Source organism: Thalassophryne amazonica, chromosome 8 (genome assembly GCF_902500255.1).
Source record: "Thalassophryne amazonica chromosome 8, fThaAma1.1, whole genome shotgun sequence".
Taxonomy (NCBI): domain Eukaryota; kingdom Metazoa; phylum Chordata; class Actinopteri; order Batrachoidiformes; family Batrachoididae; genus Thalassophryne; species Thalassophryne amazonica.
Genome location: NC_047110.1, coordinates 70,413,636 through 70,430,635, shown reverse-complemented (window position 1 = coordinate 70,430,635; position 17,000 = coordinate 70,413,636). Strand labels below are relative to the sequence as shown.

Genomic DNA, 17,000 nt, shown 5'->3' with positions numbered 1-17,000 from the left:
TTTGTTTGCACTGCCGAGTTTTACAAAGCACCTGAAATCTCCGCGTATTTCTCCTGTTTGCTCTGTTTAATGACAGTAAAATTGGGGGAGGAGGAGTGGAGTTGTTTGGGTTGTTGTGTTCTGCCGCTGCGTTTTAAGTTTCCACGCTGCAGACTCGTATTGTGAATGAAAGGTATTCGTTGGATTTGTTGACTTTGAGGACGTGGCGGTTCTCGGCCAATCCAATCACAGAGGTTCCGTTGAAGTGGACCAATGAACGAGCGACATCACACTCGCCGACTCGTAGTCTGATTGGTCGGTGAGCTTTCTCGCGCAGAACGTGGAGGGGTGTGTTTCCGGGGGTTGGTTTAAAACAGCATAGCTCAACTTCCACGGAGACACCGGTGAGGTTTTTTTCTTTGTGCCTTCGAAAGTGTTATAATACTTTTCTTTCTTGTTTTTCTGTTTAAGGTAGGTCGTAATGTACTTTATGTGGGCACGTGTAGGTTTTTGTTTGTCGTCAGTTGTGCTTGGAAGCTATAATTTTGGGTCAATTTGGTGGGTAAGCTAGGTTAGCCAATGCAAGCTTCGAGTGAAATTTTAGTGTTAAGTAATGAATATAAAGTGTTTTAAGTGGACGTTAATATGGAAAGTAAATATTGGCAAGAAATAATATGGGAAGACTTGAGCACTAACATCTATAATGGTAAAATCTGCTAAGAGTTGCTAATTTTCTGTAAGCTACTGTGACTGTATCAACTTTCCTTCTATGGAAACTAAGTCATCGCTGTAAATTAAAATCGTGGCACCAGAAGAAGTAACTATTATGGACGTCTCTTGTTTGAACAATTTCTTGTTTGGAGAGTTGTTTTTGTAAACCCAATTTTGGAAAAGGTGGGAAGAATGGTTCCCTCTTGTGAAAAGTTTAAATTTGTTCCTGTTTTGTTTGTTATTAAACTGTTATACACAAAGGTTGAAAAGTATACATTGCAGGCGTGCTTTAATATTGTATATCAATATTTCTGATTGCTCAAAGCAGCAATAGTGTTTTCAACAATGTTTAAGCTGGTTTAATTTGTAAAGCTTGCGTGTCCTATGGATTTAGTCTTAAAATGCTTTTAATGGGTTTCAGTCTAGATTTGAGCTGTCCTTGACTTGTTTTTAAATAACTTTTCAGTTAATGGAAGGATATACAATGTCTACAGATAAGTAGAAAAGGAGAGGTATATCTGGAAAAATGACTTGTCAATGAGGAAAACGATTGATGTGGGTGAATGGGGTGTGAGCTGATTGAGCCATATATTATTATTCTCCCACTTTCAAAATATTTGTGATCTGTGTGGCTCATTGATCATCTTATAAAAAGTGTTTCTAGTAGACATGTCATTAAAGGCTTTGTGACGCTGTCCATGTGAATAAATACTTTTAAGTAGTTATTGAGCTTTTGTTGTTGTCGTGTGGTGGGGGTCCATCATTTACTCTCTAAAATGTTCCAAAATTGTGGCAACCTATTACCTCAGAGTTTTATAGATTTTGACAGAGTCCAAAAGCCAAACAGTCAACTTGGGGATGAACAGATAATTGGGGTGAATTTCATATTTCAGTAGCTTGAAACTCACAAATCCTTCCCCTGTGACTTTATTAGAAGTTGCTGAATGAATTTCTGAGTAATATCTCGATTATGAACTTTCCCATAATGGGGAACATTTGCCTGGCTGGAATCTTCAAATAAGATGTCTGTGTCAGACAGGAGTACAGGCTTAACCTTTCCTGCTCCATGAGCAAGCAGTTTGGCTACAGACATATACAAATAGTAGGCCTGATACAGGTGAAGACTGTATCATGCCTAGACTGATACAGGTCAGGTACACAGACTTGATATTAATGCATATCAGTGTTACAGCCACTTTTCTTTAGACTTGTCCGGATGGCTAAACATTTCCAAGTCACTGAAGTCAGTGTTTAATTATTATTAAGGGTTTTACACCTGATGAACTCAGATTTGTGTTGTTACAAATATGTGTAAATTAATGGCTTTATTAATTTTTTAAATTAGCTATCTAATTATTCTACTTTTTATATGGACCATGTTTTTAGTTATGTAACACTTGATTTTATTGTTAGTCTTATGCTGCTTCTCATTTTACAGTACACCATGTAAACTCTGAGTACGTGTGTGTGAATAAACATAATTAATTTACAATGGTTATTAAAAGATGAAAACCATATGGTAGCTCTGTCTGGAGTCAACTGTATTCAGCTGTCAGAGGTGAGACACCATCACAATTCTCTCACTGCATATTGGCAAAACAGCATCAACAATATTACCAATTATTTATTTATCTTCTCTTTTTGGCAGTCGGCTACGCTTCAGGCGCTTTCATTCAGTGAATGCTTGTGCATCAACTATGGTTTATTTCTACATGTTTCGTTATGATTGCAGTGCTGATGTTCTACCTTCAAACTCCTTTAATCATAGAGGATGGCAACTTGTCAGGGACATGACTGTGCTATAACTGGAAAAACTAAATGAACACTACATTTGTTAATGCTCACTTTGTGTTTATGGGTGACTGCAAAGTAAGGCAATAATATGTGCCCACTACATAGGTTTGAAGTGCACTATACGAGACTAAAACATGGAGGTGGTTGGAATAGTGTCCTTGTGCTAAGGTGCCTTTGAGGAAGGGCCTTAATTTTTGGTGTACAGTTGCGCCTTGCTTGGAAGCACTCTGACGTATGTGTGTGAGCACTTGCATCAGGTGGAAAAATCAGTTATCCTTTTACAGGCTTTGACTGACTGAAGGAAGTGCATATTGCAACTTTTGTCTGTCACGAGTCATAGAACTTCATAGTAGAATGGAACAAACATTTTCTTCACTCTGTTAAACTTCAGCTCCAGTTTAGTAGAAGGCCCATGGAAACTGATTTGATGGTTTTCATTGTATCTTGCATTCACCCATGCAGCTGTGACTGCAGCAGACAAACGTTGCACTGTGCAGTCCTTCCGATCACAGCCATGGAAGGCTGTAATGGCATAACCATATGAAGTCTGCACTACAAGCACATATTGTTACATTTGAACTCTGTGGTGGTGTGCAGAGGCAAAACAAAATTCTCACTGTCCAAATGTGTGTGTGCCTGGCTGTAAGTCGAGATCTGTTTTCAGCTCTGCAGGGACGGTAGCATTTTGTCAGTATGAAGCTCCTCTGCTTTAGCATGCTTTTATTACAAACATTTTTCAAGTAAATGCTCTTCAGTTTGTAAGACTTGTCTTCTGTCTTTGAACTCTGTTTCAGTCGGTGATCTACATAAAGAGGATGGAGCTGCGACCATTTCTGATGTGCTTTGCTCTCTGTGTGGTTTATGCCACCAGCAAACCCACTGAGAAAAAGGATCGTGTTATTCATGATGAACCCCTCAGCAACAGAGAGCACAATGACGCAGAAAATTTTGACTATGACCACGATGCCTTTTTGGGACAGGAGGAGGCAAAGACCTTTGATCAGCTCACGCCGGAGGAAAGCAAGGAGAGACTCGGGTATTAAAACATGGCAGAACTATAATGCACATCTCTATGCATTATGGGATTGAATACAAGTTTGGCTACCAATGGAACTTGTGTAAAGATGGCAGAATGTAAAATAAACATGATTATGTGAACATAATCGTAAATGTAATACCTGATTGATTGGATTGGCAAAAGGAAGGTACGTCTTGCCATTGTTTAACGTAGTAGCGTTTTGTTCACATTATTAAACCGTCAGTGATAACTGACAAAATTACTATTTTAATCCATCTTTTGCGCCCTTTGGGGTTTTTCTTCTCTGGGGGTAAGTTGTGTAAAACAAACAGTGGTTTGTCTGTGCATTCTGCATCTTTGTGCTCACAATTATGAATATTGCACTGGATTTTACGCCACCGTTCAACTCTGTAATAACTGTTTTCACAGTCAACAATAGCGCTGTGTACACCTGTTATGTTTTGTCTTGACCTGAGCTTAAGGTTTAAATACAGTTAAAGCTACACATCTTGTAACACATGATCACGCTACTTGGGTTTGGTCTGTTTGGTCACTAAACAAGAGCGAGGTTCAGAGTTTGAGCATACGCAGTCATGATGCAAACTTGGCTTATTATGTGCAGCTGATTTGTAAGTGCAACAATCTGAAGATCTTTTGCTTGTAGCTGACATGGCACTGTTGATTTACTCCTTATATGAAAATTATTTGAGTCGGAACTGTAAAGTTGATCATAATGGACCCGTTTAAACTCTGTCTACAGCATGTTGGTTGACCATATAGATGAGGATAAAGATGGGTTTGTGACTGTTGAAGAGATGAAGAAGTGGATCAAACACGCCCAGAAGAGATGGATCTATGACGATGTGGATCGGCAGTGGAAGAGTCATGACCTCAACGGTGACGGTGTGGTGACCTGGGAGGAATACAAAAATGTCACTTATGGATACATGCTTGGTATGGTCGCACTTCCTCAGTTTTCCAAATGCGTGATGCGTTTAACCCTTCAGTGCAGTGACTTGTGTACAATCTTTTGAAGTTGTAACTCTTGCTTTCAGATGACCCCGAACATGAAGATGGCTTCAACTATAAACAAATGATGTCTCGTGATGAAAGGAGGTTCAAAATGGCTGACCAGAATTATGATATGAAAGTGACCAAGGAGGAGTTCACAGCATTCCTTCACCCTGAAGAGATTGATCACATGAAGGACATTGTGGTGCTGGTGAGGGACGCTTGCATCACTTAAGGAGTAACTTTGTTTCCTGTATTATTGCCAAGTACCCTGTTTTCTTGTTGCTTTGTGTAGGAAACCATGGAAGACATTGACAAGAATGGAGACGGTTTCATTGACTTGAACGAGTATATTGGTGAGTTGAGTGTCTAAGGCAGGGGTGGTCAAGTTCGGTCCTCGAGAGCCACCTTCCTGACACTTAGTTGTCTCCCTGCTCCATCAAACCTGAATCCAATGAAAGGCTCATTAAAAGTCTGCAAACAAGTCCTTCATTGGATTCAGGTGTGTTGGAGCAGGGAGACAAGTGTCAGGAAGGTGACTCTCGAGGACCGAACTTGGCCACCCCTGGTCTAAGGTATTGGTGACAACAGAACAAGGTTGTAAAGTCAAGAACACAAGCAAACATGTTCTCCAATCTTTAGGTGACATGTACAACCAAGAGGGAAATGCCTCAGAACCTGAGTGGGTGATGACTGAGCGAGAACAATTCACGGAGTTCAGGGACAAAAACAAAGATGGGAAAATGGACAAGGATGAAACTAGAGACTGGATCCTTCCAAGTGATTATGATCATGCTGAGGCAGAGGCCAAGCATCTAGTCTACGAGTCTGATGTAGACAAGGTATGTCTGCAGTTAATTTCCCCCTCCCCTTTTTTCACCCACTGCACACTTTGAATCTGTGTTAAACATACTGAATACACAGCTCTTTACCAAGCATTCCGTTGCACAAACTACACAAAATTCAGCCAATATGTTAGGAAATCTGGCCGGGACCATACTGTTGAGTAACTCTGTGGACTACTCTCCCTGACCCCATGTCAGGGTATTTATGTCAGTCTGTAACATGTTTTAAAATGTCAGTTATAATCTATAGCTGCCACATTCAACATTGAGGTGTTAGAACAACTTAATGCAACATTAATGTTGCAGTATCTACAAGTTGACACATTTTGTCATAATCATGGCATGACGGCAAACTGAGTTATCATTGCTGAGTAAGCAGGATGTTCACATCGACTAGCAAAACTTAGTGCAGTGCTGCCACCACCTGGACAGGTGTATGTCAGCAGACTGCAAAAGCAAAATGAAAGTGCTGTGTTGAAATTTTTCAGTAAAACTACAAAAGTATTAGTATAAAAAGTAAATTATGTAGAAAGGCCCATTTCAGATTTAATATTCATTATTAGTGGCCATTGCACTTATTTAACGTTATGGTATCTTTCACAGTTAAGTTTGGGGGAGGTAATGGTCTAGTGGTTAAAGTGTTGAGCGTGAGATCAGAGGATCCTCTGTTCAAATCCCAGCCTGACCAGAAAATCACTAAGGGCCCTTGGGCAAGGTCCTTAATCCCCTAGTTTCTCCTGGTGTGTAGTGAGTATCTTGTATGGCAGCACCCTCACATCAGGGTGAATGTCAGTTATATGCAAAGTGCTATGAGCAGATGGAAATGCAGTCCATTTGACACTGCAGTGTAATGTAACATTCTGTTGTGCAGAAACCAGATAAGGTTGGATAGGGTTTCACTGCTTGTGTGCTTCGAATAATGTGACATTTCAAAATTTCTTGGGTGAAGTCCACCAGACCCCCTGTATGTCTTCAGCCTTTGATTATTGGCACATTGCGCCTGTCTCCAATCCCACCTACTTGCTGCAAATTCAGCTGTGTGCAGGGTGGGGGTGGGGGGTCTGCTTGTTAATTAGACAGAACAAGACTTTCTGTAGGATGTAGAACTACTGCACCACTGAATTTGATTCAACATTTTTTAGCACCATATTACAAGAACACTGCCTCAAGGTGCTTCACATGAGTACGGTCTAACCTTACCACCCCCCTGATAAGCCCATTGGTGACAGTATAATTGGTCTCCTCCACCTTTTGTTAGTGCCCATGTTCCATAAATGTTACTGTAAAAAAATAAGCCTGCAATGTAGGCAGGTCTTCAGACAGAGAAAACGTGTAGGTGTCATCAGATGGAGCGAAACATGGGGATTAAAGTTGTCAGTTTCCTTTCATTGAACTCCATTAAAGCCATCTGAAGAGGAAATAGTAGGTGGGGGGCAAGGAACTCGTAGTCTCACTACCAAGTGATGTTTGTTTTGATAGAGGCATCTATTTTAAGTCTGTTGGTAATTATTGGAATGATTCTCACAGCAGTTTGGTTATCTGGTCAGATTGCTGTTGACAGTAGTGGTATGTGTCCTGGGTTGCTGACGAGGTGTGTTTGTTTGTGCACACACATTAAGGGTGAAAAAGCACAGCGAACACCCCAATTAGACTTATATATGGTGAGTAAATTTAGGACCACAAATTTAAATTTTGTTTTTGTTTTTTTTCATTTACAAAAAATAATCCCAACTGATGAACTTAACATGATGTACTAGTCATGTTGCATAATGTCTCAAGGTTTCAGCAGTCTGCTGTTAAAAACAAAATTGGCAGCACTTTGAATACAGTACCCACTTTTGCATGTAACAGTGACCCTTTTTCTTTTGTGCATATTTTAATTCCTATGAGAACAATATACAGATGGCAGCAGTTATTTACTGTGCCCCTAGCCCTTCAGCAGTGATCACTGCTTGACCTCCCAGTATGCACTGTGGCAGCTAGTCGTGAACATTGCGCGACCTATTTGAAAGCACTGCATGTCATTGCATGCAGGGCATCTGAATGATTATGACAAGATGTTACATCTATAATAAATATAGTTTTACAGATACATTATGACAAGATTCCAAATTTATTCTCCACCACACGATGCATGCGAGACAACTTGTAGCTGTAATTTCTGTGATTCTGAGAGCGATGAGAGAATGGTTTCATCAGCCAAGTTCTGAGAGCAAAGCGCCATCAGCTACAAAATGATTATTTTATATAGTGGGATGCATCAAATTTGCATAAGTGTCAAGGTGTCTTTACACTTGTGTCTACTGTAATTTTCATTTTTAAGTCTTCAGGGGCCAATTTTGGGGCATTCACCATTAACTGATAGGCCTACATTATGATAGTCTGGGACAGTACCTCTGGGTTGGTAGTCCCTGAGAATGGAACAGAAATGTCCAGGGTTGGCTGAAAGAAACTCACCTCAAGTCGAAGTTCATTGTTGCCTGCTATGATCATATTACCAATAAGTTTGTTTTATAAAAGCACTGGTTCAGGTTTGTCCTGTTTTCTTCATGTATTCATCAAAGTGTTAATAGGCATTAATGGATTTTATTTATTAATAACTTGTAAAGAAGCTTGTGTATACTCACGATCACATTATCATCTTTCTGTCAGGATGGCCGATTGACCAAGAAAGAAATTGTGGATAAGTACGACCTCTTCGTGGGCAGCCAGGCGACTGACTTCGGCGAGGCTTTAACTCGACATGTGGAGCTGTAATGTCTGAGTGATTTGTTCATCTTGTGTGCTACTCTTCTCATTTGGCAGTTCCTCAGAGCTTTGAAATAAGATGAGCTTTACTAAACCAGAACCACGGACAATAACTTTTTTTTTTTTGGTCCTTTGAACACACCAATATAAATGTGTGCACTTATGTCCAGTGTGTTGCGCATGTCTCTGGGATAAGAGTCCAGGCTTTGCTTTGCCATGCTGCCCTTGAAGGCAGCATAACCTTTCCTTTATTTTATTTTAATTTGTGTGTGTGTGTGTATATAAACATTAAATTCCATTGACGAAGATTATTTGGACTAGTGCAATATAGTGAGCCTGCACTGTTTGCAAATCATCCACTGAAATGCAGACTCTAGCTCTGAAGGGCAGTTTGTGCTGTTTAAGGAATCAAGAATTTATAGTTTTTGTTTTTGAAAAGCTGCCTTTACAACACCTCAGTAATGTTTGTACATAAATGATATTGCTTGTACTCTTGAGTGACTTTTTTTTAGTGCTGCCTGAGTTGAACTTCTCATTAAAAGGCAAAAACAAAGTTTTATAAGGTGGATGGGGAGGTACTTTTTCAGTCGACATCTTGACACTTGCTAAATGCTTTTACTCCTCATAACTACCGTATTTGTCACCACTGATAATTTTCTTTATCCTATAATCTATAGGGTCACAGCACCAACAAGCCCTTCACTCATGACTCTACTGTAAATAGTTTTTTATTCTATTTTTTTGGATTGCAAACCGCACTCTGACAGATCCAGTTTTGTGATTGGGAAAACATTAATAAAACTTTGAATTGAAATGTTTAGTGTACATTGTTCTTACAGTGCATTCACTTCTTCCACATTTTATGTTACAGCCTGTTTCCAAAGTGGATGAAATTCATTTGTTTTCCTCAAAATTTGACACACAGTACCCTATTATGACAATGCAGTTTTTTGGGGTTTTTTTTTTTTTTGCAAATTTATTAGAAATAAAATTAAAATCAATTGCATAAATATTCACAGCCTTTGCTATGGAGCGCAAGTTTGAACATCCTGTTTCCGCTGATCATCCTTGATGTTTCTACAGCTTAATTGGAGTCCATTTGGGGTAAACATTTTTCCACAATCACAAACTAATTGACCTTAACAGCTCCTCAGAATAATGAACAGTACCTTCTTGTTGACCTGAACAACCATGTTTGGTTACCAGTAGAGGCAGTCATGTTAATGTGTGTAAGTAAGACTTACTTCTATTTACTTTAGACTGACAAAGTCACTTGGATGAATGGCGAATCATAGTTAATTCCAGTTATAGCTTATGCATGTTGTTCTCGGTGACTCAGGATTACCAATCGCACACCACTCCACAGTCATTGGCAGTCTGTTTGATGATCTGTCTTCCCCTTACCACCTTCACATAGACTTTTGCCGCTCCATTCTCTGTACCTGATATTATAGTGACATCACTTACAAAATGAGATAAAGATGGGATTGCACTTGTTCATTGTGCTCAGCAGTGCTTCATCATCAGAATCTAACTCATCCTCATTGTCAGCATCTTCATCTCTCTGAACATCTTCCCCCACTTCTTGGGTGTATTCTGAGTTCAATGAGAGAGTTTTGTCCTCATATGGACTATCCATGTTTGCTGCTTTTCCTGGCTTCTCCAATGGGTCAGTTTTATCCATTGATGTACAGGGTTGGTCTACCTGGCAAAATGACTCTGCCCTTAACGGCAAATATGTTGCCTGTGGTGTCAGAGGTTTGGCAAGGGAAGATGTATCTATATGTACCAACAATCTGCCTTTTAAAGGTGCATGTTCAGGGGTGGGAGGGGGTGTTCTCGTCTCCTTTGAGAAAGGTGAGGACTCGAGAGGCAACACCACCTGTCTTGGGGAACATAAAATATTTGGTGTATTCACACAAGGCTTGCAGAAGGGTTTTTCGATCTCTGCTAAAGCAATTCTGGAATGACTGAAGAGGTCACTAAAAGAAGATTGAGAAGATGGACTGTTGATAGGGTCAGTATAGTCATCACTTGAGTCGGTTGGTGTGGTTTTTGAATCTTGACAGGTGAAAGGTTGAGTGCTGGTTATATCACGAAATGTGGGGCTGTGATTGGTCTTGGATGGTGTGAGGCTTTTACTGGATTCAGAATCCAGAGCTGAATCACGTGGTGGACTTGGCAAGGGTGGACTTTCTTTAAACAGAGAACTTTCCTGAGCCACTTGGCATGGATTAACATCCGCTGTGGTTGAGTGAAAGGTGTGGGTGGTGAAGGAGCTTTTGATTGGTGTAGAATTATTGTTCATGATCACAGGGCTACACACCGTTTCGGTGGGAATGACATGAGTGTCCGTTAGAGCTGTCGCTCTGGGTGGAACTGAGCTTCCACAGGGTGTACAGTCTTGCTCATTGTTGATGCCTGATTTATCATGGAGGCTGAAAGAAGGATTGCAGGTGCCATATTCATCAGTGCCAAAGGGTAGTTCTTCCATCTGTGCCATGGCACTGTGGTGATTCACCTGAAGACCAGGCATAGTTGTTAATGCATCATTTAGTAAACAAAATCATTTAACAGCAGTAACATTCTCTCTCATCCACCTGAGTGGAGATTAGTCATTTGAAAATTGATTTTAAACGGTGTAATTATATGGTAAATTAACTGCATTACATGGCGCTTTCCCATCTGATGCAGAGGCTCAAAGAACTTTACAGGGATGCCTCACATTCAACCATTAAAAGTCACCAATGTCCGCATGCTGCCATGCAAGGCACTCAACTGGGACCTTAGTGATTTACCTGTCTGTTAGAGAAATCAAACGGAACATCCAACCTGCCTCTGTACCATCTAACCTATCACCTCCCTATTTGTCAAAATAATTTACATTTATACTCAACAAAAATATAAACGCAACACTTTTGGTTTTGCTCCCATTTTGTATGAGATGAACTCAAAGATCTAAAACTTTTTCCACATACACAATATCACCATTTCCCTCAAATATTGTTCACAAACCAGTTGAAATCTGTGATAGTGAGCACTTCTCCTTTGCTGAGATAATCCATCCCACCTCACAGGTGTGCCATACCAAGATGCTGATTAGACACCATGATTAGTGCACAGGTGTGCCTTAGACTGCCCACAATAAAAGGCCACTCTGAAAGGTGCAGTTTTGTTTTATTGGGGGGGATACCAGTCAGTATCTGGTGTGACCACCATTTGCCTCATGCAGTGCAACACATCTCCTTCGCATCATCGGTGAAGAGAACACGTCTCCAACGTGCCAAACGCCAGCGAATGTGAGCATTTGCCCACTGAAGTCGGTTACGACGACGAACTGGAGTCAGGTCGAGACCCCGATGAGGACAATGAGCATGCAGATGAGCTTCCCTGAGACGGTTTCTGACAATTTATGCAGAAATTCTTTGGTTATGCAAACCGATTGTTCCAGCAGCTGTCCGAGTGGCTGGTCTCAGACGATCTTGGAGGTGAACATGCTGGATGTGGAGGTCCTGGGCTGGTGTGGTTACACGTGGTCTGCGGTTGTGAGGCTGGTTGGATGTACTGCCAAATTCTCTGAAACGCCTTTGGAGACGGCTTATGGTAGAGACATGAACATTCAATACACGAGCAACAGCTCTGGTTGACATTCCTGCTGTCAGCATGCCAATTGCACGCTCCCTCAAATCTTGCGACATCTGTGGCATTGTGCTGTGTGATAAAACTGCACCTTTCAGAGTGGCCTTTTATTGTGGACAGTCTAAGGCACACCTGTGCACTAATCATGGTGTCTAATCAGCATCTTGATATGGCACACCTGTGAGGTGGGATGGATTATCTCAGCAAAGGAGAAGTGCTCACTATCACAGATTTAGACTGGTTTGTGAACAATATTTGAGGGAAATGGTGATATTGTGTATGTGGAAAAACTTTTAGATCTTTGAGTTCATCTCATACAAAATGGGAGCAAAACCAAAAGTGTTGCATTTATATTTTTGTTGAGTGTATGTTCATTAAAATGAGATGTAATTTTGCAACAGTTTCAGTAGAAATTAAATTTTGTCAGTATTATGAAATTTGAAAGGTTTATATTTTTGTTGAGTGTAGTTAAATGCATAGCTCATCTAATTAGGCTTTGTTACCCTTTAATTGTAACAGAAAAACATTTGTATTCTAAGTACATTTTCATGTGTTCTTCTCCAACCAAATACTGTTAACGACAGGGTACCAGAGCCCCACCTAGGACTTTGTGCTGGTGTCCTGTCTCATGGCTATGGATGCCTTTTATGCAGGTGGGGAGACAGAGACAGATCTTGAGGTTTGTGTTTGATCTGTGCCTGTGGTGGCCAGCCTACTAGGCTTGGGGATGCTTGGGGTATTGCTCTCTGGGTCTGAGGTCCTCCCGGGGACCTGGGACCTGTGATGGTGGTGGCATTCTAGACTGGGTATTCATGTAGTCTTTTGTTGGGTATTTAGCCCTTTACTTCTTTGGAAGCTTTCTGTCATTTCTCAGCATGTCTATCAATTCTAACACAGACAACCCAGTGTTCAGTAAACATCCCTCAAACTATTTTCCACTTCACTTTTCACTTTACCCCCTTTTTTTTCTGGTTTTCTCTTATTATTGACTTTCCTCTTTGCATATGTATGCATGCACACAAAGCATTAAGTTTTGCTACACAAAACATTGGAGTGATGTGCACAGACCACAATAAAAGGGAAAGGGTTCCCATAAATGATGAGTGTATAATAACTTTACAGGACAGGAGAATAAGGATAAAGATAAAACAGTAACACAATAGCAGATAAAGAGCTTACCAGCTGGAACCACTGCAAGGTCTGTGGTGGAAATTAAACAATATGTCAATAACAAAATCTTAAATAATAATGTGTAGATTATGCACTTCAGAAAAGGTTTTTGACACTGTCCTGATTTTGTTTTGTATTCTGTTAGAAATGTCTCAGAATTTGATAGAACTTTGATATTAGATGAGGACTGAGCACTGAATAAGTAGTTTTTAAATTGGAGAGGTACTCCGAGAGTGTATACATTCTCTAAGGTCCTAACGATGTTTCTTTATATTTTCACAGATTTTTATCTCTTTCCTTTTTAACTGTGAGAGGGCTATTCTTTTGATCTCTTACATTCTGACTGCAGACCTTTGATCCTAAATCGTCACTTTTGTTTCTGATTGCTGGCCTGATCTTGGCCTTTGTCTTGAGCTTTGATCCTGATTGCTGACCTTTATCATGATCACTCATTTTTAGATGCTGGTTTGGATCCTGATTGTTGAACTTTGATCCCGATTGCTGATCTTTGATCTGATTGCTGGTCTTTGATCTTTGAGCCACATGAAGGAAGTTATATTACAACTCTGTTTATTGGTGATGATTGATTGTATCCATATTTAACGCTGTCGTCATTCAGTTTTCTTAACATAATTATGTTTTTTTTTTAGCCACATTAGTAATTATGTTTTTGTTTTTTTTCAGCCACATTAGAGGGTTTTTCATCCCAAACTGCCCATTTCACCGGTATTTCTGGTAGGTTTTTGAGGACTTTGAATAGACAACACATTAACTTTACATATGTTTCCTTTGGGACATTCAGATGGGGTTTCAGATGATGGACTAATGAGCTGACATTATCATTTATAGAGAGCAGAGTTCACAATTCTGTCTTTCTATGTAATGATGAAGTGGTGAACGCACACCAAATCAGAGTTAAATAAGCCCTGCAGTTTCTTGATTTAAGGTCTGATTTCTTTGGTGACAAAACTGGATTATTCACTGATGTGTTCTTCATGGGACTGTTGCAGACTGGCCATTCCTGGGACCTGTAACCCCTTTCCAAGTTTTTTCCATTATAAGATGGAGGATCTCATTTGGTTTCTCTGGCACCGTAGATCTTTAGAAATTGATTTACATTCTTTTCCAGACTTTATATTTGAATAACTTTCTCATGTCTTGAGGATTTGGTTTTGATTTGGGCAATGCCATATTGGTAAAATTGATATAAAAGTGATGTTTAGATTCAACAGGTTTGGAAGTAATCCTGTCAGGATTTGCTGTCTCTTTGTGCTCACTTATCAATTAGTGTTTGTTTCCAAAAACACAACAAATATAAGGTGCAACTGTAAATCAAGAAAAAGGCAGAAACCTTTTCAATGCAGTGTGGAGATGGAGATTAGAGATCTTACCACATTAGGGTGTTTTTCCTGAGCCACACACCCTCTATTCAGAGAGCCCTTGTGCCCCAAGTGTCTCCTTTTTAGCCATAACATAGGTGAAATGAGACATCCCATTAAGAGTGTGCACAAGATGATCAAAAACATGACTTTTCCAATGACACAGCCTGTCAGAAGGGTGCCACCCTGTGGACTCTGCGGAACTGAAGATACGCATGAAGACAGAATTTGTTTCATTTCATTACTTCAGGAGTCATTAGCAATGTGTACACGTGCATTAATGCGTCTTCTTACTTGAGTGTCCTTCAGGTAACACCTCTACCAGCACAGTAGCAAAGGTGGCATCACCTGACTCTTGGTCTACAGCCATTACCTGTGTAATATTTTCACTTGTTATCACATTGATCAACATCGGCATCAGTATCTGTTTGATGAAGACAAAAGTACTGAACATTGCAATGTATTGGTTTCATTACAGTAAATAGTACTGCACATTGAAGCCTTTCCGTAACATTTGGGTTTCACCTTCTATTAGGACGTTGGACAAAATCTGTTGAGGCTCTTTCTTGATAAGTTGAAGGACATACCGATGTGCTTGAATTGTTGTTTAACTTTGTGCTGTGTACATATAACATTCATGCTCATCATCTTTCAGTGTAGATCATTTGGGTTTTATATTTATTTCCAGCATTGCAGAGCAAGTCAGTCAGTGATATGAGGGTGTCGGTTTGAATGCTTATCACACTACCTGTATGTTTAGACCACACACTCTGTCTACATTGTCACAGTCCATCCAGCTGTAAATGGGTACCAACATTGGCTGGAGAAGTAAGCTGCAGTGGATTGGCGTCCCATCCAGGGAGAAATGTAAACTCATGCGTTTAACGCTATGGAATTGAGGGATAAGTACTGGCACCAGTGGGATACAAGAGAACTCAGCCCGGTGAGAATTTGACCCAGGCGTGAACTTGGCCTGGGCCTGTCTTGGTCCAGGGAAGAAGTCGGCTCAGAGGAGAACTTGGCTACCCAGCTCAAGCGCAGAATTACAGAATACAATAGGTGTAATGTAAAATCCATTTACGGACTAAGCTTTTTAATGTGATCCTTATGTTAAACATTAACATTTTTCGGAAGTCCATTCGTGGACTTATCTAGCTGATATAATTGCCGCCGTTATTTTTTTTCTTTTTTTTATTGTCATTTCTTCTTATTCTGTGGTTAACCCGATTTGTTGTCCTCAGTCTGATCACATATAATGGTGGGCTGCCTCAAGCAGTTTTGAAATCTCTCCAAAGTACTTCATGGAATGGTATATACTCTAATTTCTTTTTAAAGCAAGCCAAAAGTTGTTGTATTTTTTTCATCACATTTTTACAGAATTGGTCAATGAGCAAATCTGTAAATTGTACATAATGTAAACTTTCTTGACAAAAAAACAATCTCTCCAGGGTTCTTATGTTATGAAGCAAGCACAATAATGCAATGCCTAGTTGTCTTTTTGGGGGTGCTTGGGTACCACTGGAATGACTTTGTGTCAAAGAAATTAGGCAGACACGAAGGAGAAGTATTACTTGTATTGTCGGGGAATGGCAGCATTTTGGCTATGTGGCACATTTCTCTATGCATGATCCATCGTGCATGTGCCTCAGTGTTGAGGACCCAAGCAGCTGGAGAAGAACAAGGGGACTCCCATGTTTCACCAGACTGCAGCATATAGATGTTTACTTTTGAGAGGTGAAGATGGACTGGTCGTCTGTCTCTGTATGCTTTAACAAATTTCCATATTAATTTACAATAAACTACTGGCGGTTAGAGTAACTGATACTATACTGTTATGCTGCAGTGTTACTGTGCTGATACTCTACTGTGTGACTACTGTAACATGCAACAGTTTATTACTTTAAAAAGATTACAGTACTGTCCAACTGTTAAATTATAATCAGCAGCTTTGTTTCCCGGACTAAAAAAGACAATGAAACAATTCAATGGCATTTCATTGGGATTCTTCCATTTTGCTTGGGGTCATCAACCTGGTCCCATATCCCTAGTTCAAGGCCTTCCATGTTCCATTCTCCTTGTACAGGAGGACGTGCATTAGAAAAACCAAATCAGCATGTGGATCTCAAACCAAACCTCCTGTGGTGACCCGAAAAAAAAAATGGAAGAAGACCAATGAAATCTCATTGAATTGTTTGTGTTGTTGTTTTCGCAGAATTAATCTGGCAACCACAGTTGCTTACTGTAATTTAACACTGGGACAGTACTGTTGTCTTTTTACAGCAATAAATTGCTGTATGCTACAGTCGACACACTGTACAATAACAGTATAATGCTGACAACTCCAGCAGCCAGTAGTTTATGGGCCTGTCAGTCACACTTTGACGATTTAGCCAGCGTATGCCAATGTATGAAAAATGCTGCCAATACACCATTTATATGGCAGCTCACATGGTCAGTAAGTTCTGTGGTCGTCCGGAACACATCAAGAAATATGTCTACATACATCAATATGCTTTGGAGATAAGTTCGATATAAGTTACGCATAGGTTCAAAGCACTTACTCATAGGTTAGAAATAGGTTTTGGGTACACTAAACATTATCTCAACATATTTTGACTTATGAGTAACTTACAAGTAACGTGTGTCAACAATTGCATAACGTACCTACAACTTATGGCCCGCGTATGCTGGACGTATGAGCCATGT

At 40.1% G+C, this 17,000-nt stretch overlaps 2 protein-coding genes across 3 annotated transcripts in view; one reads left to right on the top strand and one right to left on the bottom strand.

The window, feature by feature from the left end:
- Positions 1–351: 351 nt before the first annotated feature.
- calub (calumenin b) lies at positions 352–8,917 on the top strand. Of its 2 annotated transcripts, none has more exons than XM_034176616.1 (7): positions 352–383; positions 3,279–3,520; positions 4,263–4,456; positions 4,558–4,724; positions 4,809–4,869; positions 5,156–5,355; positions 8,011–8,917. In XM_034176616.1, exons 2-7 carry the CDS (start codon positions 3,300–3,302, stop codon positions 8,113–8,115), a joined length of 948 nt encoding a protein of 315 aa, XP_034032507.1. In that variant the 5' UTR covers positions 352–383; positions 3,279–3,299; the 3' UTR covers positions 8,116–8,917. The 2 variants fall into 2 exon arrangements, with proteins under 2 accessions (XP_034032507.1, XP_034032506.1); XM_034176615.1 differs by having other exon boundaries at positions 368–450.
- Positions 8,918–9,565: 648 nt separating this feature from the next.
- Positions 9,566–17,000, bottom strand: part of LOC117514922 — a 29,591-nt gene continuing 22,156 nt past the window's right edge. The window contains exons 12-15 of the mRNA XM_034175493.1: positions 14,589–14,667; positions 14,307–14,497; positions 12,925–12,945; positions 9,566–10,627 (exon numbers count right to left, since the gene is read on the bottom strand). Coding sequence (XP_034031384.1) covers positions 9,566–10,627; positions 12,925–12,945; positions 14,307–14,497; positions 14,589–14,667 — 1,353 coding nt within the window. The remainder of the gene's footprint in view (positions 10,628–12,924; positions 12,946–14,306; positions 14,498–14,588; positions 14,668–17,000) is intronic.